Here is a 21,504-nt window from a genome sequence, read left to right on the forward strand (position 1 = left end):
CCCATAGACGGCAGCCCACCAGGCTCCCCTGTCCCTGGGATTCTCCAGGCAAGAACACTGGAGTGGGTTGCCATTTCCTTCTCCAATGCATAAAGTGAAAAGTGAAGGTGAAGTCGCTCAGTCGTGTCCAACTCTTAGAGATCCCATGGACTGAAGCCTACCAGGCTCCTCCGTCCATGGGATTTTCCAGAGTACTGGAGTGGGGTGCCGTTGCCTTCTCTGATATGAGGTCCCTACAGTCATCAAATTCGTAGAGACAGTAGAAGGGTGGGTATCAGGGGCTGGGGGAATGGGGAATTATAGTGTTTAATAGGGTCAGGCTTTCAGTTCTGCAAGATAAAAAGTTTTAGAGATGGTTGCCCGACAGTGCATATATGTGTAACACTACTATAAAATCCATACTTAAAAATGATTAAGATGGTGTATTATATGTGATTGTATTTTACCATAATTTAATTTTTTTAATTTAAAAAAGAAACTTGTTAATGTTCGAGAGAGGAGGAAGGGAGGGAACGATAGCAAGTGCAGGCAGTCCTCAGAGAGATTTCGGGTTCAAGGCCGCCGCAGCAGAGCAGGTATCACAGTGCAAGTCACTCAAATGTTTCAGCTTCCCAGTACATGTAAACGTTATGTTTATGCTACACTGCAAGTCTGTTAAGTGTGCAATAGCAGTATGTCTGAACAAACAATGAACATACATACCTTAATTTTATTTTTTTATTTTTATTTTTTTTCATACCTTAATTTTAAAAGAAAGCTATTGGAAAAACACTGCCAGTGGACTTGCTCCAACACAGCGTTGCCACCAACCTTCAATTTGTAAAAAGCAATGTTTGGAAAGCACAATAAAGAGAAGCATGATAAAAGGAGGTCTGCCTGCACTTCCTTTGCAGGATTATTTGTAGAATTAGAGGCAAAATGCCCGGAAGTGGGGGGCTTCCTGCATGGCTCAGTGGCAAAAGAATCTGCTTGCCAGTGCAGGAGGCGTGGGTTCTATCCCTGAAGTCAGGAAGATTCCCCTGGATGGGGGGATGTCAACCCATTCCATCCAGTATTCTTGCCTGGGAAATGTCGTGGACAGAGGAGCCTGGCAGATTACAGTCCATGGGGTCACAAAGAAATGGACATGGGCAGCATGCATGCACACATGCCTGGAAGTGAGTGCCTTAATTCATGCTCTGTAGTTGCTAACATAGTCAGGTTCACAGGGAGAATTCCAGAGTCCCACCCTAGGGAAGTACCAGCACGGTGAGGGTATGCGGAGGTATAGGAGAGCCTAACCAGCCACTCAGGGCGAGTTCATAGCCGGATGTGGCTGCCAAAGGAGATTAATGCAACCTCAGGCTGCATTAATAGAAATAGTCTCTGGAATGAAGGAGGTGATGATTCAGCACCCATCTGTAGCAATTAGTCCTTGCTCAGGGAATTGTCATTTGTCCTAGAAACCTGGGAGGAATGCAGGCATTCAGGGAGTGCTTTCAGGGTCCACTCCATGGCCAGGATGGGGAAGGGACCCACACAGGAGGGAAAACAGGAGGTTTGGGGACATCTTTATTCTTTGGGGAGCAGAGAAAGAAAACAGAGGGACTTGACACATGGGGAACTTGGGATGTTAAGAGATTAGAAAGGGGAAGGCCTAGGGTGGTGGTTGTGGATTCTGGCCTTGCAGCTCTCCAGGACTGGCCGCGGAAGGGGTTGGGCTTTGTCATGGCTGAGGGCAGAGGCTAATGGGAGGGAGCTCCCCTCATCCCATGCAAAGAAGCTTGTTCTCAGCAGTGAGTCGCCAGAGGCGCCTGGAGCTGCCTTCGAAAGGAGTGAGCTCCCCGTCGACAGAGCTATGTGAGCAGATATGGGCCAGACCTCGCTGAGTGTGTGAGGTGGAGGATCCAGACACAGAGCAAACAGAAAGTGCTTGGACTCGATGACTCAGCGGGTGGACAAGGGTGACTCAACGAGGAGAAAAACTTCCCGGGTAGAGAGGGAGGAGGGCACCCAGGAAGGCAAGGAAGCACTCAAGGGTTCCAGGCTGTTCCAAAAAGCCACTCTGGGGACATGGGCCCAGAGGAGGGGGTCCAGCTGGGTTTAGGGTGTCCTGAGAACAGTGGAGCGGAACAGGCAGGAGTGAGACGCCGGATTTGAGTTCTAGAGGGATTGCTGTGGTACGCATTAGAAGCGGAGGGGAGTGAAAGGACCGGAAGCCAGGAGAGCAGTGAGCAGCTGCTGAGATGGATCAGGGCAGGGATGTGCGGGCGGCTCGGCCCCCCAGTGACAAGGCAGAGGCGGAAGCGGGCGGGAGGAGGGGCACCGGGAGCTGCACCAGGGCGGGCACAGCCAGACATCTGGTTCCATGGCTTTCCTATCAGGGGAGAGCCCCAGGAGGAGCAATTTACTAGTTCATTGGCATATAACATTATTTTTGCACTGGGTTTATAGTCAAAACGTTCTACTGAGGCCTGAAGCTCTATTTTATAGCTAAAGTACTTCTGTTTCTAGTGAAGAAAAGTGGAAGAGAATCAGCACCAGGCGATTAGGAGCTGGGTTTATTTACACCTGTTTGTTCAACTTTGAGATGTTTGTATTAATACCATCTTTACTGGTGATTATTAAGGTTCAGAGGGACTTCCCAGGTGGCTCAGCAATAAAGAATCCACCTGCAGTGCAGGAGATGCGGGTTTGATCCCTGGGTTGGGAAGATCCCCTGGAGAAGGAAACAGCAACCCACCCCAGTATGCTTGCCTGGGAAGTTCCATGGACAGAGGAGCCTGGCAGGCTACAGTCCAAGGGGTCACAAAGAGTCAGACATGACTTACAGACTAAAAACAACAACAGAAAGTTCAGAGCTTTGGGGGCAGGAGGAGGTAGGGAAATGTGCTCTTCTGGCTTTTCTGAAATCATGACTCAGCAGTCAGTGGACTGTGACAGTCAAGTTTATGGGAGTGGAGTGGTGTTGGAGGAGGTCCAGCTTTCAGCCTGGCTGACCCTTGAGAGGAGAAATTCAAATCAATATCCATCGAATCCCCCAGAAACACAGGCAGGGAGCCTGAACGGGACTGTAGCCACTGAACAGGGCCAGCTTGGGACACATGGCAATTAATCTCTCTGTGGACTTTTCTGACCTTCCTCCAACAGTGTCACTGAAGCAGGGCCGCCTCTGGCCCTAGCTGTGCCCCACAGCACTGGGTGGTGCTGCTGTGGAAGGGTGACCTGAAATTAGCTGTGTGCTTTCCAGAGCGATGGCATCTGTTCCCTTGGAAAGTCGATCGCTGGTCTTTGTAGTCTTGCTCCCCTTTCTCTTCCTCGAGAGTCCAGGCCCTGGAGGGAAGCAGGTCGAGAGGTCATCCTTGAGGAGACCTTGCCTTCTCCCAGAAATGGTCCAAATGTGTTATTTGTACTCAAGGAATATGGTGGCCAGGAGACCATCCCCCGAAGATGTCCAAATCCCAACCTCCATAACCTGCAAGTATGTTCATTTACTTGCAGAGTAGAGTCAAGCCTGTTAATCTGCTGACCTTGAGGTGTGAGAGTCCCTGGGATTATACAGGTGGGCCCTCCGTAGTCCCCAGGGTTTTCAGAGGCAGAGAGGGAGGCAGAGGGGTCAGAGTAAGGGGATGCGAGAATTCGATTGGCCACTGCGGGTGCTGAAGGCCACAGTGAGGAAGGGGCCACAAGCCAAGGAATGCGGGCATCCTCTACGAGCTGGAAACAGCCAGAACACAGATCCTCCCCCGGAGGTTCAGGAAGAACCCAGCCCTGCCAGCACCTTGAACTTACCCCAGTGAGCCCCGTAGCAGATGCCTGACCTCAGAACTGTGACGTGACCAACCTGTGGGACATAATAAACTCAATGTGTGGGAGTTTACTCCAGCAGCCTTCGGAAAGTCCTGCAGGGGGGATAGCCTTCCCTCAGGCCACGTTCCCAGCCATTCCCGTGGCTGCCACATCCCTGGAGGGATTTGCTCAGCTCCAGTGTCCCTAAGCCTGGGGCCAGTTTGAGCAGGAGGCTAGATCAGAGACACACCACCTCCAGCACCACCATCAACCATATAAAACCAGGGACCTCAAGGCCACACCTTAAGTGGGTAAATGGGAAAGCCTGGCCAACAGGGGAGGTGGGGAGGATTCCCTCATGTTCCAGCCTTGTTTCTGAGGGAGAAGGAAATATACCCCTTGAGAGAACTCGGGAGCACAGCCACCTTGCCCTGGGCCCGGGCTCATGTTCCACACTGGGCCAAGACCGGTGTCGCCCGCCCCCGCCTCAGGCTGCAGCTGCCCAAGCCAGTGTCATATGTGCGGAATCCTCACTGCCCTGTGCTGGCTCGACTAACAGAATTCTTGAAACAAAGTGCCCACAACAAATAAAGTGTTCTGGCTTCCTGGTCACAGACGGCGGAAGAGAGCTAGAGTTTCACCTGAAGATGAGCTTTGGTCTCTAGTAATTTTCCCCTGAAACTTTTTAAGATTTTAAATTTTAAAAAACTGTCCTCATTTTAAAGGTAAGGAAAGAAAAAAATAAATAAATAAAGGTAAGGAAAGAATAAATGCCACCTGAGGCAGCCCATGCCAGGAGGCCAAAATAATAGTACTCAGCCTTCCTCACTGGACACCTCTCACCCCGTGGTGGGTGCCATTAGGCACCCGGCTTGTGTTGTCCCCCTGGTCCCCAGTCATCCTGCGGGGCAGCCCTGTCTATCTCTATGGACAGGGTTACTACCACAATGCACAGCAAAACCCTCCTTCATTCACATGATCCCCGCCCCTGCCCACCCCCGTTTACTTTCCCTGTGCTTCCAGCATTTGCCCTCACTTCTCAGAAAAGGACAGAGAGTAAGAAACAGCCAGCAGATCTCTCAGGAGGGCAGCCCAGGCTTGGCCAGGCTCTGTCCTCACCGTGGGGGGGCTATTGAATCACATTCACAGTGCCGCCAGCTCGGGAGCCCAGCCTTGGCCCCAGCCCTGCCTCTGCAGGGAGGACGAGAAGGCAACTGTCAGTGGGGACAAGGAGCTATGTGTCTCCCGCACCCACGGCCCCGTGTCTCACGTGCAGATCAGAAACCAGCCCCAAAGCCCACCCCCTCTCATTGTTGGTTCCGGTTCGAGAAAGGAAGCTTCATCTGGTTGAACTGTGGTCGTGGGGTGAACGGGCGACCCCGGAAACAAGTGATGTCAAGGAGCCAACCCAGCACAGCACCCCTTCCTTCTACCTCAGCTGCTAACGGTGGGGCTACATCTACAGCTACAGAGGCTCACTCACCGCAGCAGCTCCTGGCCTCCACTCTCTCCTCCACCGGTTCTGGGGCCTGTTTTGATTTCCAGTTGTTCTGCTTTGTGCAGGATTAGCCGCAGAGCCATGGAGATTTTATGCCCAAAAGTGTAACTGATGAGACAGACAAGAGTAAACTTTTCAGTGTGAGCGCGGGTTCAGTCGTGTCCGACTCTTTGCAACCCCATGGACTGTAGCCCGCCAGGCTCCTCTGTCCATGGAATTCTCCAGGCAAGAAGACCGGAGTGGGTGCCATTTCCTCCTCCAGAACCTTCTCAGGAACTTGACTTGAGTGTTAGAAAACACATGCCATGGCCCATCTGGAAACAAGCTCAGGGGGAATCTTTTTCACCAGAGGGGAGACTTTCCTGCAGTTATCGTCACCCACGAGCCCCGCTCCCCCACCCCCACCACCAGCATCTTGGCCACACCGGTCACATTGCTGCCTTTCCTGACACAGGCGCCTCAAGACATTTTGCAGCAGAGGGTGGGAGGCGGCTGCTCAAGCACAGACAGGCCTGGCCAGGCGCCGTGGGAATTAGATGGAGTGCAATTCCAAGAGCTCCTGCAGCAGCATGGCAGGCAGCCTCCAGCACCACCCTGGGTGGGAGTAGCCGCTGTTAGAAATACCCTAATTTGTCTGGGTGCCGAGCAGACTGGGCCACACTGCCCTCGCAGGACCACTCGAGACTGCCAAACCCTATCCTCATACATCTAGACAGGTCGGCGAGTACTGGGCAGGATAACTTTGTACTTCTCTTTTCAAAAATTATTTCTTAGCAATTAGTAGGTACACACTGTCACACCACGAAATAAAACACACAAAATAGCCTTACTCAGCCAGGCTCTTCTCGTTCATCTTGTCTATGAGCAGAATGTACGACTGGTAGAAAGAAGCAGCGATCACACCTCAGACCATGTGCCCGCATCAATTAGTGACTGCTTCCCACCTGTCTTTGCATCTTGTCTCATAACTGTCAAATCGGGATAAGCCCATCAGCAAAGCACTCTGGACAAGTGTACTTCCAGGCGTTAATCCTTGAAAAGTCCCTGGGAGGGAAAGAGTGTTCCCATTTTACAGATGGGAAGGTGGAGGCTTGGTGAGCTAAACTATGTAACCTGTCCTCATCCCTTGATCCCAAAGGCCCAGCTCCTGCCCGCTGCACCACGGTGCCCTCTTAGGTGACAAGCATGGGAGTGACTGTTTTCGCCAGCCAGTGGGACATCGTGGTTAGCTATCCAGGGCACTGGTGTCCTTGTCCAAGAATTACAGCAAATGACAGAAGCGTCCACTTGTTTCTCCTGCAGCCTCCTCCCTGCAGGCGCCTCTGTTCATCCTCACCCCCCAAGCAATGCCTCGTTGGCCTGGCTGGCTGGAAATGACCAGCCTCCATGTTAGAAAGCTTAGTTGGGTGAAGGGTTAAATACGTTGAAATAAGCCTGGTCCTCACAAAAGAAGTGGCATTTACACCCCGTCCGTTTATGGAAATACTTGCTAGAGGAAAACAACCACAACATTGTGCGTGTTTTCAGGAGGAGAATGGCCAGAGTGTCTTTAATTCACTGTTTACCCGTGAGAATTACTCCCAGGAGTAATCCTGCAATAAAATCTTCTTGGTCTATGAGAATAGAAAGAAATTGAATCAAAAGACTCCATTTCCACTTGTATTTATTCAGTCTGGGAAATTCAGTGGGCCGGAGCACTAGTATCAGCAGGGGATTCCTTGCTCCTAGCGTTAAATTACTGTCATAATCGCTCAATTATTTCTTCCTTGTACTGTTTAAAATAAAAATCCATCACATTCTCTGTGTTTTTTTTTTTTTAGCATTTATTAGGTTGAGTGTTTAGGAAAATCAATTATAGTCAGTCAGGCATGAATTGATGAATGTTCTTGTAATAATTGTCAGTTGTTAAACCGAATGTACTTTCTCTTTCCACCCTTTTCATTTCCTTCAGAGGGCAGAGGTGGCTCAAAGAGAGGCAGAGACCTTGAGGGAGCAGCTCTCGTCGGCCAACCACTCTCTCCAGCTGGCCTCCCAGATCCAGAAGGCGCCGGACGTGGTGGGTAGCCCAGCCCCGCGGGGACTCACCTCTGTGTTACAGCCACTTTCTCCTTTGGCTTTAGAGCATCCCTTTGGCGGGGATAATATTTGAAATGGTCCCGCTGTCTCAGTGGAGTATGCTTGTGACAGCCTGGGGGTGGAAACTGAGTCAGAGAAGGAGCTTTCCTGGTGGTGTGTCAGTGCTCGTGGTCAGGGTGACGCCGCCCGGTGGGGAGCCCGAAGAGAGCATCTTCCTGGTTATGCTGGTTGCGGGTTGTGGAGGGGGGGGTGCTCCCAAGCTGAAGGCTTAACACTGCAACACTGCACAGGAAGCTTGGACATTTGGTCTTCTTCTGGACATGTGTTTCCAGAGTGAAAAACGCTTCATGATGGGGGTGGGCGGAGAAGGCAATGGCACCCCACTCCAGTACTCTTGCCTGGAAAATCCCATGGATGGAGGAGCCTAGTGGGCTGCAGTCCATGGGGTCGCTAAGAGTCGGACACGACTGAGCGACTCCACTTTTACTTTTCACGTTCATGCATTGGAGAAGGAAATGGCAACCCACTCCAGTGTTCTTGCCTGGAGAATCCCAGGGACAGGGGAGCCTGGTGGGCTGCCGTTTATGGGGTCGCACAGAGTCGGACACGACTGAAGTGACTTAGCAGCAGCAGCAGCAGCAGCATGGGGGTCAGGGTGGGGAACAGGGGAGGTGATCACACAGCAACCCACTCTGAGTTTGTGTGATAGTCCGGACCTCGCCCAATGTGCGAGCGATCCCAAGGAGCCAGGCACACGCCTCTCAGTTCTCTGCCTCTTGATTTTCCTAAGATTAATGGAATCTGCTTTTGGCTGGAACTTTCCCAGCTCAATCAGGGCAACTTTGAACTGTCAGATTCCAGACTCTTCAGTGCTGTGGGGCGACCACGGACCCTGGAGCCAAACCCCTGGGTTCCAACCCCAGCTCTGCCATTTATCTGCTGTGTGACTTGGGGCAAATGGCTTAACCTCCCTGAGTCTCATTGGTACCATCCATAAAATGGGTTTTCACACGGATTCTGGAAATTACTCTGAGTAAGGCCAGTCCTGCCACATAATCCGTCATCTGACAGACAACCTTAGTGGCGAGTCTTCTGTGGTCAGCATCAGTGCTCTGGTCCAGGAGCCCCGGTTTCCAAGCCAGCTCCATCACTATTTCACGTCCAGTGATGTAAACTCAGGTGGTAACACTTACCAGGCCTGAGTTTCCTGGCATGCGGAGTAAGGAGGAAGTGATCCTGAGGACCGCTCAGCTTTGACGGCCTGTGATGGGTGAATCACACTTGTCGGAGTCCTTTTATTTATTTAGTTTTTCTTAAGTGTTTTTTTTTCTGACTTAGACTAGTTTTAAAGTTTTCATTGACTTTCTTACAACATTGCTTCTGTTGTTTTTTTGTTTTGTTTTGTTTTTTTTGCTTCTGTTGTTTTTATGTTCTGGTTTTTTGGCCACAAGGCATGTGGGATCTTAGGTCGCCAACCAAGGATTGAACCCACGCCCTCTGCACTGGGAGGCAAAGTCTTAGCCCCTGGACCACCAGGGAAGCCCCTGTCCTTTTACTTAACAGACAGTTGGAGAGCCCTTGCTGTGAGCCGGGACCCGCAGTAGATACTGGGAGAGCCAGGAGGGACGAGCGAGGCCCTCCCCAGAGAGAGGACGATCCAGTGGGAGACGTCCTGCTGTAAAAAGGTGACACATCACTCTGACAGCATCTCTGCCACCCAGCCCATGAAGGGCATTGTCATTTCTTTATATAGATGAGGAAATGGAAGCTCCCTAGACGTAAACCCCTTGTCCCAGAATGTTCGGCCCCAGTGTCCAAGCCAGGGCTCGAGCGGGGGCCACCTCCGCCCCAGACCAGAGCTTTAAAATTATTCCCCAGGAACAGATCCAAAGCAAAGCTTTAGTGTGAGGACCCCTTGTAAGACGAGATTTTTGTGTTCTCTCTTTAAGTTCACATTTAACTAAAACATGACTTAAGCGTTTCAGGATACAGAGAAAAGTTTTCCATTTAAGGCACCATCACAGCCTTTGTACTTAATGGACTCCGGTATTAATTTTGTCCAAAACGTCCTCTCGTCCAAGTTCACCTGGATGGGACCCAGCCCCACGGCCATGGCGGGAGGAAGCTGTCGAGGATGGCGTCTACACGGCTTCTCATGGCTTCTGTGGTCGCTTGGGGTCCTTGAGAGAAGGCCATGCATCCTGTGTCCACATGGGGCTCCTGAGCTACAAGTTGTGATTGAGAGGGTTTCTGGCACCGTCCTGGACTGTAGCAACCAAAACATTTCGGAAGGAAATGAGTGTTTGTGCAGGTAGAGTAAGTTGTGGATCCTCGGGGTGCTTAAACACTTCATCATCGGCTAAGTGCAGTGTTTACATGGCACTGCTTCAGTCTCCCGCTAGCAACCCTGCCAGGGCTCCCCTCGGGGGTGCGTTCCCACGTAGCTCGGCAGCTCCAGCCCCAGCCAGTCGGGGAGCGAATGAGCAAACATAGGAAACCGGGCCAGCGGCACAAGTCTGTTAGGCTTGGCTGGCAGAACCCAGCAGAGAAACAGTCGAGGCTATAGATCCAGCAAAAGCCAAAGATCCCGGGCCACTGGGGTCTTAGTGGAATCGCCAAATCCAGAAGGCGCTGCTTCGCCCGCATGAGGGGCCGTGCGGGGCTCCTAACGGTTATCTTATTTCTACCTCATGACGCCGCGGTCGTTAGAGGAGTTAGTTGCCTTCATTTGGTACGTGAGGAAACAGGCTCAGAAGAGTTAAGTCATCTGCCCAAGGTCACACAGCTAGAAAATGACCAAGTTGGAATGTGAGCCCAAGGTTGTCTTGCTCCAAAGTCCACCCCTTCTTCCATCCTTCCACCCTGGCTTCGTGCACACTCAAGGAGACAGGAGATGTGCAGGCTCTTTGGCAAGTGTTTACAGGAAAATATTAGTTCGGGGCTTTGATGCCCCACACCAGGCCGTCTTGAACCTAAACGCCTGTCCATCAGGTGAACGTACTGGGTGGAGTCCGCCTACGTTGGCCACTTGGCATTGGCAGGAATAGCAGGTTGGTGAGGAGGAAGGGAAACTGAGCCTCCCGGTCCCTTGGCCCTCCCCAGAGAGGTCAGCCTAGACTCCAAGCATTTGCCTTGCAGGCTGGGGTTCCGGCCCACCATCACCACACGTCAGGTTTCCCGCATATTGAGTAACACTCTTGTATCTTTTTCATATTTCACCTGAAGATGGCTGCAGGGTAGCAGAGATCATTATCTGGCTTCTTCTGTCCAGTCTTGGTGTTCTGGTCTCTGTGGGAGGATTTATGTGACCTGCGAGAGTCCACACAAGCAGGTTGGCAGGCAGGCAGACAGTTCCAAGGGACAAACTTTAACAGGTGCTCCCTCAGCCAATTCTGCTTCTGCATTCATTCTCCCCGTTGAAAACACACTCCCCACCCCTAAGTCCCAGCACCCAGAGGGACACAGGCCCTTATATATGAAGCCTGGAGCCTGGGCAAGTCCCCCAAGACAGACTCCCGGGACCCCATGCTGGTGCTCACAGGGGCCTGTTGTCAAGCTGAGGGAAGTCAGTTTATGTCCTTCCACGGTTTGTCCGAGCCAGGGTCCTGACCCTGGACCCCATCCGTGTCACTGGGAAGTCCCTGGGCCCTACCCCAGGCCCCTGAACCACAGCCACCAGGGCAGGGCCTAGACCCCGTGTGTTTGTTAAACCCCTCAAGGGATTTGGGGTTTCCTGGCGGCTTAGTGGTAAAAAATCTGCCTGCAGTGCAGGAGATGAGGGTTCAATCCCTGGGTCAGGAAGATACCCTGGAGAAAGAAATGGCAACCCGCTCCAGTATTCTTGCCTGGAGAATCCCATGAACCAAAGAGCCTGATGGGCTACAGTCCATAAGGTCACAAAGAGTCGGACACGATTAGCGATTAAACAACCAAGGGATTTGGGTGTGGCTAAGTCAAGGCCTAGACAGACACGAGGGAGGCAGTGGTCCTGGTCCCCTGAGTCCACGCTTCTCAGTAATAATCTCAACTGATTAATCTCAGTTATTACTGATTATTACTGAATTGCCAGATGCCAGCCTCCTGCAGTTTTCCACCCCTCCCCAACCCTGTCCACCATCTCCTTTGAGCTGGTGCCCACAGACCAGCGGGCCACCCTCTATCTCCCAGGTGTAGGCCTCTCCTCCACCCGCGGCCCCTGGTCCACGCCCAGGCCCCTGTCCGGCTCTCCCTCCATTTCCTGCTATGTCTACACAATGGGATGACAGGATGCCCTTGTGCTGGAGATGGGAATGAGCGCGTTCAGGTGCAGAGGAGGGTGGTGTTTTCTATCCTAATTCCAAGGTCCCATTGCTTTAGGGTGTATTACCTCATCTCATCTCTCTCAGTTTATGTGAGACACGAATGATGTTTGCTATGTTACGAATAAGCACTCTCTGGCTGTTCCTGAATTAACTGGCATGCCTACATTCTTGTGGTCGACTTGTGGGCTAAGACAGGCTGGGCCCCAGGAGTTGAGTGGCCAGCCGTCCCCTGGGACAGTCCATCCCCTGCCCCCATCCTGGATCCAGGGCCACACTGAGAGCTGCTGTTTTTACACATGTCTTCTGAGCCCCTCGTCCCTGATGTGGTGACCTGCACTCACCCGTTGAAAACCCCAGATCACTTTCCAGTTTGTCTTACAGATTCTCTCCCTAAGAGCACTTTCACAGTCTCTATGGCTGCCATTCTTCATCCCTGGTAAATAAGTTCAATTAGATACCATGGCACAGCCTACCCCCACCATGAGGCCGACCTCCCTGTGTCACTGTCATCACATCCCCCTGCTAAGTCCAGGCCCCCTGGCCACCCTCCCGAGTGGTCACTTTCAGGTACCAACAGACTCGGTCCTCTTCGAGGTGGCCTCTCAGCGTCGGTCGCCCCTTCCTCGTGCCCTGCTCCCTGCCTCTCCCACCCCGTCCCACCTGTGGCGTCCATGCCTGGAGACAGATCCCCCCCTTCTTCCCACGGGCTCACCCGTCCACCCACACCCTCCCTCCATCCGCAGGCCCCTCCACTGTCCTCACTGCCGGGAGGACCTCTCTGCAGGCTCCTGACTTCGGTCCCTGCCCATGTCTAAGGGCAGAGCTTCCTAAATTCTCTGTGGTTAAGGACACTTTTATTTGTTCTGTTTTGTTTCTAATTTCCAATCTGTTGCAGACTGTTTTACAAAAGACAATAAAAACGTCACAGCAAAATCAGATTGCTGTAAAAGTTTCTAAACGCTTATTCTCCATCTCTGTGCTTGTCTCACTGTGTACCGGCCACGGTTTATGAATTGGCACCAGTCCGTGGAGCACAGTCTGAACAGAACTGGTCTGGACAGCATGTGCCTCTTTAATAAGTTGGCGAGAGAATGCTCGCTGGGGCCCCAGGGCCACGGGCAGATCTGCCAGAAGTCAAGGGAAGTGAAGGGCTTACTTTACAACATCATGCAGACCAGAGACAGAGAAGGCAATGGCAGCCCACTCCAGCACTCTTGCCTGGAAAATCCCATGGATGGAGGAGCCTGGTAGGCTGCAGTCCATGGGGTCGCTAAGAGTCGGACCCAACTGAGCGGACTCACTTTCACTTTTCACTTTGATGCATTGGAGAAGGAAATGGCAACCCACTCCAGTGTTCTTGCCTGGAGAATCCCAGGGACAGCGGAGCCTGGTGGGCTGCCGTCTATGGGGTCGCAGAGAGTCAGACACGACTGAAGCGACTTAGCAGCAGCAGCAGCAGCAAACCAGAGACACTGCCCACAAAGCTTCACATTCTTACATGGTAAAGGCCTTAGTTTCCTGGGAGGGAGATAGGTAACATTATTTCCCTGGTGACCGGCTGTCCCCAGAAGTGAGAACCCTGTGACAGGCACATCACATGTGGGAGGGCGTGGCCATCCCTGCTGACTGGTGCTGAAGCTGCCACAGTTTCCTGCCCCGGTTTAGGTCAGGCCATGGCGTGCAGCAGTACATTTCCAGGGGCCGGGGTGATGGCGGGGATGGTGGCATTCTAGACCACAGTCTGAGCCACCCCTGGGTCTCTGCTGTCACGGGGACCAAGCCATCCTGCCCGCCCCATCCCGTCCCATCCTGCCCACCTCATCCCGCCGCATCAGTCATGCCCAGAAGTTCTCCGCCCCACAGACAAGCTCCCAGAATTATGCAGGAGCTACAGTTACTTTTAAACCTGACAAAAGTACTGCTCTCCTGCTTGAGAAATGGAGTTATGGATTTGACTTTTAGAAAAGATCTTTTCCCTGTTTTGCATATTTTCTAAAATGGGCTAATTTGAGGAGTGGGGAGTAAGGTTTTTAAAACAGCAATTATCGAAAGAATTCGTAAGCAAAAGAACCCCAAATAATGCATCTTCCACATCTTTTAGCTTTTTTTTTAAATGCCAACTCTGAGAATCAACTTGTCAAATGATATCTCAGCTTCTAGATAATATAGTAATTAACCAAAAGGATATTGAATCTCATCCTGGTAGAAAAATCCGAATGCTGTGGAACATTCCAGAAGCTGTCCTCAGGACCTTCCCCTCTGGCGTCCCCAGCCACCATCAGCAGGGCCGTTTCCATCACCTCTTCAGGTCTTGGCTCAAAAGTCACCATCTCAATGAGGTTTCTCCTGACGTATTAACCCCAAATGCCCTGTCCCTGCTTCAGTTTTTTCATGGCATTTATCACCATCCGACACACTCCATGCTGCTAATAAGCGTATTTACGGCGTGTTGATAGCTCAGTTGGTAAAGAATCTGCCTGCAGTGCAGGAGATCCCGGTTCGATTCCTGGGTCGGGAAGATCCGCTGGCGAAGGGAAAGGCTACCCACTCCGGTATTCTGGCCTGGAGAATTCCATGGACTGTATAGCCCATGGGGTTGCAAAGAGTCGGACACAGCTGACTGACTTTTGCCTTCAGGCCCACCCTGCCCTGCCCCATGGGGACAGGACTTCTGTCCTTCTGTCCTCTGTCGTGTGCCTGGTACACGGTGGGTATTCAGTAAATGGTTGTTGAACAGACAAATCCAGGCAGCAGCTCCCAGGCAGGTGGGAGGGTGGCGAGAGCAGGGCGATGGGCAGGGTGGGTCCAAGCAGAGGCACAAGGTGCTGTTGTCTCATCCACGTCACCATGCACATCCTGCCCGCTGCCTGCTTTTCAACCTCAGCCGGCCACCGGCACCGCCGACCAACCCCACGCGCCCGTCCAAAGCCGGAGTGGTTTTGTCATCTCCTTTGTCCTCTGCAGGAGCAGGCCATAGAGGTGCTGACCCGATCCAGCCTGGAAGCTGAGTTGGCCGCCAAGGAGCGGGAGATCGCCCAGCTGGTGGAGGATGTGCAGAGACTCCAGGCCAACCTCAGCAAGCTGCGCGAGAACTCAGCCAGTCAGATCTCCCAGCTCGAGCAGCAGCTGAGCGCCAAGAACAGCACCCTCAAGGTAAGGGCGCCAGAGGGCTGGGAGGGAACCGGGAGGCTGAGGAGGGCGGCACGCACATGTGCACACACCACCTCCCTCCGCACGTGGTCCCGGAGGACACAGGGCATCTGGTTCCCCACCAGCACCCTGAGCTCTTCAATAGACACTTCACAACACTGTGTAATGACCGTAGCAGGGTGCCTCACCTCAAAGCCATCTCGTTGTTGTCTGTAACGATGATGGTTAAAATTCCTTCTCCTTTATCTCAGTCAAGCTCCAGCCATCAGCCTGAGTCTCTCCCTCCAATGAGGACAGTAGAAAGAGGCATGAGGTTCCCTTGGACTCGCCTCCTTTCAGAAGCTCCATTAGGCTCTTGTTTGGAGGCTCCGTGTCCTGAGTGACAACCGGGAAGGGAGCCTTGACCCCTCTGAGGTGGCCGGAAGCAGAGTCCTAAAGCCCAAGGCAGCGAGGCAAGACGGGCTTTGACCCGGGTGGCACGTCCCTGCCAGTCGGCCATCCCCTCATGTAGCTCATGGTAGAAACCCCCATCCTGGGGGCCCGCCCACCCACAGCGCCTCCTTGTCGTCCAAGGACTCAGAGGCTGTTGGTGCTGGGCCTGAGGCTGTGAGCTCACTGGCCTGGGCCAGAGTGCCGTCAGGGTGCGGCTGACATAGTAGTCCAGCTCTGCGGGCCTCCCCTGGCTCCTAGAGGAGGCTGCCGCAGGAGGACCCAGCCTTCCCTGTGCCCAAACGAAATGAACGCCAAGGGTTCACTGCCGGCAAGTCAGCACCAAGCCCTGGGGGCCCTGCTCCTGACCTGCAGGGCTGTTTTCTGACCCGCTGGCCTGTGCCAGAAGCCAGGGCCCAGAGCCCCCACGATCTGCCCTTGATCTCCCACCCGCAGTCCTCAGCCATCTAGCCAAAAACTACATCCTCTTGGGGCATCTTATACATATGTGTCCCAAATTCAGAACCCAGAACCTTCTACATTGTATTTTTTTAATTATACTTATTTAAGGTATGTCCAATCTGTTGAAGTTAGCATAATTTGGAGGTGGTCCTGGCACCCTAGACTCACACGTCAGAGCCATCAAGGACTCCTCAGTGGGATCTTATTTGATGACGAAGAGACAGGACCGGTTAGGGCACAGGCACAAGCTCTGCCATCCACCCCCCCCCGTCCGCCTGCTAGGCACCCCCATCTCCACTCAGCACCCATTCATGACGGGCATGAATGGGTAAGTGACCGACGGCCAATTATAGTCCCTGTGCATGAAATAAAGTGGATCATAGTTAATTGTAAAAAAATTTCAGGAAAACTTTCTCTTATGTAAAATAATTCTAGAATGTGGTTAGGCCCCATTTTGATATTTTCTGAGTTTTTTTTTTTTTTTTTTTTCCTTCTCAACTCATGACCATGTTTCTGAGGCAGCACTTAGTCTCCAGCAAGTCTGTCCTCCTGGCAGCTCGCTGCCCTGACCTCGCTGGGGCACCAGGGCAGCCATGGTTCACCCTCACTAGACCCTTCTCTGCCTCTTTGGATTTCTCATCCACCGCCTGAGAAACTTCCCGGTGCCCAGGCCCCTCCAAGGACACGGTCTTGCCAGGACGGGGAGATGGTTGAGGCCAGGGAGCCTCAACCACGGCATTCAACTCGCTGTTGTTACGTGTTCTCTCATCAGCTTGCACAGCGAGTACAAGTGCCCACTTTTTATTTCCAGATTCAACGTCATTCTCTCGTGTTAACAGCCATTTCTGACCCCAGAAGAGGCACAGCTATCAGATAATTCTCCTTCCCCTCCTTTGTTAACAGCTAAAGGGTGCGACTCAAGTCCATGATGTGTTTGACTACATGAGAGGGAGGCTGTAGACCCTACCGTTTTATTACAGAGCAATTTCTTCTGAACCAGTTAAGGTTTTAATGTTTGCCTTCACCAAAAATGAAACGCAGTTTCACAAATTAATGTTCTTTACCCGTATCTTGGGGGAATTCTTTAATACTGTGCAGTTAATGAAACAATTCGGCAATACTTCTTCCAAAATTATTACTCCCCTATCTTCATCTGATCTAATAATCAAAACATATCCTCTAGTAACAAGACTTCTCTGATTTTAATTATCTTAACCCCTGGTCGCCAGGAGCAAAGCTGTCCCTGATATCAGACCCACTCGTGGAAGGCGCCTGCCTTCCCCAAACGAGCGCGTCTGCCTTGCTCACCCAGAGGAATAAGGTTAATTGAATGAGATACTTCCCTGGGCTTTTTTTCCTTTCCTAATGTGTGCAATTTATAGTCTCCAATCTAAACTAAGCAGCAAAACAATTATTAGGAAACTATTTTATGAATGAGACCTGTCAAACCGACCCGATGCTTTAGCGACAGGGGTCTGGGGCCAGCCGTGGTGGCCACTGGAAGCAGCCAGGAGCCTCCCCTGACTTCCCGTTTCCTCCTCCCCCTCCTGCCACTACCAGCACCACTCCTCCTCCGTCCTTTCCTTCTTGGACCATGTAGACCTGCTTTGGGGGCTCGGGTTGGGATCGCTGGCCGAGGGCACCACAGCCTCCCGCTGTCTCGAGATCAGCCTCTCGGTGTGGTAGGTGGGTTTCACCATGGACACTGACCACGACCTCTGAGATAAATGGTGATGTGCTTGATGACGGTCTCACAGGGCAGAAGTGCAGCGGGCAAGCCTTGAGATTAGTATGTATTGAGCTTACTGGGGTCTTCTCCACCAGGACACCCTAGGATGCATGTGCTCTGTAATGAAACATGTTTGGGCACTAAGCAGTTTGCTTTCTCAAGCACCCTGACACGCCCCGTCTCTTTGTGACTGAATACTTTCTTCCCTTCGCCTCCATAACTGATTGACGGTCATGAGGATAAATTGCCGGTTGGATGTCTACCAGTCTCTCTCCTCACATTCTACTTTTTCAAGCCAAGGTCACCAGCACTATCCCAGTGCAGTGGTGCCTCCTCTAACCTTCAGACGTCGAAACAGACTCAGAAGCGGGAGACGTTTCTTCCTGTCTGATCTGACAAGTGCTTCAGCTCCATCCCACTTGTCAGGGATCATTCTGTACTCGTAATCAATGAAATAACCTGACCGCCATCATGAGGCTGCTGTCTCTGGTAACACCGCTCTGGGGTCTTCTGTTGGAACCCTTTAGTTGCCCAGGAAACACAGCTACCGATAGCTCCGATTTAAAACAGGTGTCTGTAAGAAAGACTCACTGAGGCCAGTCTCCCCTAGGGAGAAATAATATTTTCTACAGATGCTTTAAAGATCAGCAGTTCTCACTGGATGCATGGACCCATGTGTTAGAATCACATGAGGACCTTTTTCCAAACCACATAAGCCTCCCCAACCACACTGCTCACACCACCTCCCAAGGTTCTGTTGGGTCCTTTTGAGCCACTGTCTCCTTCAGGGTGAGGATGAAAAAAGACCAACAGCCACTTCTCTGCACTCGTTCAGCAACTTTAATTGTGGACACTCCCTCTTTAGTTACTTAAGTTCCCTCTCCGGCCATGTTTCCTCTGCACCAGGGCTGCCCTTGACCGCATTTTAACCAGCGTCTTATCACTGGCCCAGTGTGTGAAGCTCCAACATCCAGGTCCCACTGATGTTCACCAGGCTGGTGGGTGTGATAATGATCCATCCAGCCCGTGGCTGTAGAGGAGAGACCGGTACATGTCCCTCCACAGCCCCCGCTCACCCTGGATGGTACGAGTGATTCCTAACGTCAGGCACCCTAGCGTCAGAGAGCCCAGGGGCCGAGCCTCCCTGAGCCTCATCCTGGCTGCATCTTGAAGGCACTGTGAGCACAGATTGAAGGAGAGGAAGCAGTGAGCCTTCCACAGGGAGGAGGGGCGAAGGTGGCCCCGGGCCAGGGCCGCAGCCATTGTGATGCCCCAGAGGGAGGAACTGGGGGACTTTGTGCTAGAGGCCTCGAGGCCCGACTCTGGATTGAGGTCATAAGTAAATCGCTGTAGACTGGTGGGCATTACTAGAAATGCTTTCAGAGCTAATTGCAGGACTCTACGATGAATCCTCTTAGACACAGGTACCCTTGGTCACTGGATGAGTGACTCTTGATATTCACCTGCAGACGGTCCCCAGCTTGTGGCCCACTTAGCCGACCTTGCAATGTCCAGCTGGCTGAAATATCCAGCCAGGACCCATAAGGAGTCAGCTCCCGTCTCCTCTGTGCTGAGTCACAAGGATCGCAGCTCGAGGAAGCTGGAGATGACTTGTGATGGGGTTACCACGCAGGGGCTCCCCCTTTTCTGTCCAGAGCATGCTTCTCCAGCCGGCAGCAAGCCTCTAATGTCACGGTCACTCTCCCCACCCCCCGGCCTGAAGGGGGGCTGTCCCCTTTTGGTCTCACATCCCCAGCATCCTTGCAGAGCATGCGCAGCGCCCAACCAGGCATCTCTGGGCTTCTTGCCCAGGGATGAAAGATGAAGTTATACCAAGGGACAACTGTTGGTTTAGTCCTCCCCAGCACCTCCCCAGCATCAGCCAACCCTAAATTTACTTAACTGCCACCTCTCACCAAGGAGCAATGGAGACCTGGGGTGGAGGGGTGGGGTCACTGTTTAGGTGAAAAGGAGGGCACACTGCCTAGTTCAGCCCCCACAGAAGCAGAGTCAACCTCAGACCTCTGCCCTGGGCCAGGGAGCCCAATCATACCCACTAGGTTCTGCCCAGGGGTCCACATCAGGGTGAGGGGTCACACACCAATGCCCCTAACCTGACCTGTGGGTCCTCAGACAGCACTGCCAGAAGCCTGGCTCCCATCACCCCAGAGGGAAGAGACGGAGCCAGTGGTACACTGCAATGCAGTCGCCTCTCTGGCCCCGTCTGCTGCGTGGCAAAGAGGTGTGGCCTCCTCGACCCCTCGCTGTGTATCCCAGAGGACCAGGCCTCTCGAGGGTCTTTGCTTTAGTCTCTGTGCCAGAGACCCTTAAGTTGGCAGCCCTAGGCCCCATGTTATAACTTGACTAAGATAGATGTCTTTTATAAATTTAGTGCCTAATTTGCTGCACACCAAAATACTTTGCATTTGAAATTAAATTACCTCATTATTTGAGTCTTAGCCAGGGTTTTGAGAACTTCATATAGATAATGCTTCTAGCAATTCAAGGAACAGCTGATGAGCTCCTCCTAAGTTCTGGAGCCATTAAGCTCCAAAGCTCCAGAGCTCCTAAGCTCTGTAGAATTAAACATGAGTTCATGCATGCTAAGTCGCTTCAGTTATGTCCAACTCTTTGCGACCCTATGGACTTCAGCCCGCTAGGCTCCTCTGTCCATGGGGTTCTCCAAGCAAGAATACTGGAGTGGGTTGCCATTCCCTTCTCCTGGGGATCTTCCTGACTCAGGGGTCAAACCCATGTCTCTTAAGTCTCCTGCATTGGCCAGTGGTTCTTCACCACTAGCACCGCCTGGGAAACCCTATAGTATTAAACGTACACGACCTATATTATAAGACGTGTGTGGGAGGGTCCCTTGCAGCTTGCACTTGTGCATCTGACATTTCCTCACCTCTGTCCTCTGCAAACCCATGTTCTCACCCGCCCCCTTCCCCAGAGGAGAAGTGTGAGGTCTGACAGGCTAAGCCCATCACCCAGGCTCCCACTCAGTCATTTAGGTCTGAGCTAGAAGCCCAGCTCCGCACTAGACCTTTCCTCCCCGCTCTGTATAAGGTCTGACCTTTCCTCCCTGTTCCGTCCCACGAGCAACTTCTCAGGAAGGCAACCCGCTTCCCAGATTCTGCATTCACGGCACGAGATGTAGGGCTGCCGTTCTTGCCATTGGCGTTGAACAGCCAGAGCTGCTCGGGCATCTGTCCTCCTCCATGGATCTGCCCAGGGCAGCGGGGGCGCTGGGAGGTGGCAGACAGGGATGTGGAGAACCTCACATCCTGAGGATGTGGAGAGCCCCTGGCACAAGACCCACAGAGTGTCTTCAGAAACCGTCTAGTCATATTCAGGATGTTCTGTGCTGTTCTTAGTCACTCAGTTGTGTCTGACTCTGTGCGACCCCATGGACTGCAGCCCGCCAGGCTCCTCTGTCCATAGGATTCTCCAGGCAAGAATACCAGAGTGGATTGCCATGCCTTCCTCCAGGGGATCTTCCCAACCCTGGGATCTAACCCAGGTCTCCTGCATTGCAGGCAGGTTCTTTACCATCTGAGCCACCAGGAAAGCCCAAGAATACTGGAATGGGTAACCTATCCCTTCTTTAAGGGAACTTCCCAACCCAGGAATCAATCCCGGGTCTCTTGTGTTGCAGGCTACCAGGGAAGCCCATATTCAGGATCACCCCAGGGATAAAGTAGCAATAGCTGCCATAATAACTCACCACCATTACCGAGGGTGGTACCATGTGCTGAGCACCATGCTAGGCGCTCAGTATTATGGTGGCACTCTATCTGCAGGTTGCACATCCAGGGGTTTGCAGGGCCGAGTGCCCCACACTGTTCCGTGTAAAGGACTAGAGCGTCTGCGGACTTGGTACCTCAGAGGTCCCAGAACCAGTCCACCCTAGATGCCAAGTGACAACTGTCCCATTTAGTCCTCATGAAGTCCTGTGCCATGTGTGCCGTTACCCCCATCTTATAGATGAAGAAGCCGAGGCTTAGAGAAGTTAAGCATCTTGTCCAGGGTCATTCCTGCTCAGTGGCAGAGCCAGGACCTGGCTCGGGCCTATCGGGCCCCAGCCCACCAGC

The 21,504-nt window shown here is 52.5% G+C and overlaps 1 protein-coding gene across 1 annotated transcript in view; it reads left to right on the top strand.

The window, feature by feature from the left end:
- CUX1 (cut like homeobox 1) overlaps positions 1-21,504 on the top strand; it is a 330,995-nt gene that overhangs the window by 248,131 nt on the left and 61,360 nt on the right. The window contains 2 exon segments of the mRNA XM_070362072.1: positions 7,218-7,322; positions 14,608-14,796. Coding sequence (XP_070218173.1) covers positions 7,218-7,322; positions 14,608-14,796 — 294 coding nt within the window.

This window comes from Bos mutus, chromosome 25, assembly GCF_027580195.1.
Source record: "Bos mutus isolate GX-2022 chromosome 25, NWIPB_WYAK_1.1, whole genome shotgun sequence".
NCBI classification, from domain to species: Eukaryota; Metazoa; Chordata; class Mammalia; order Artiodactyla; family Bovidae; genus Bos; species Bos mutus.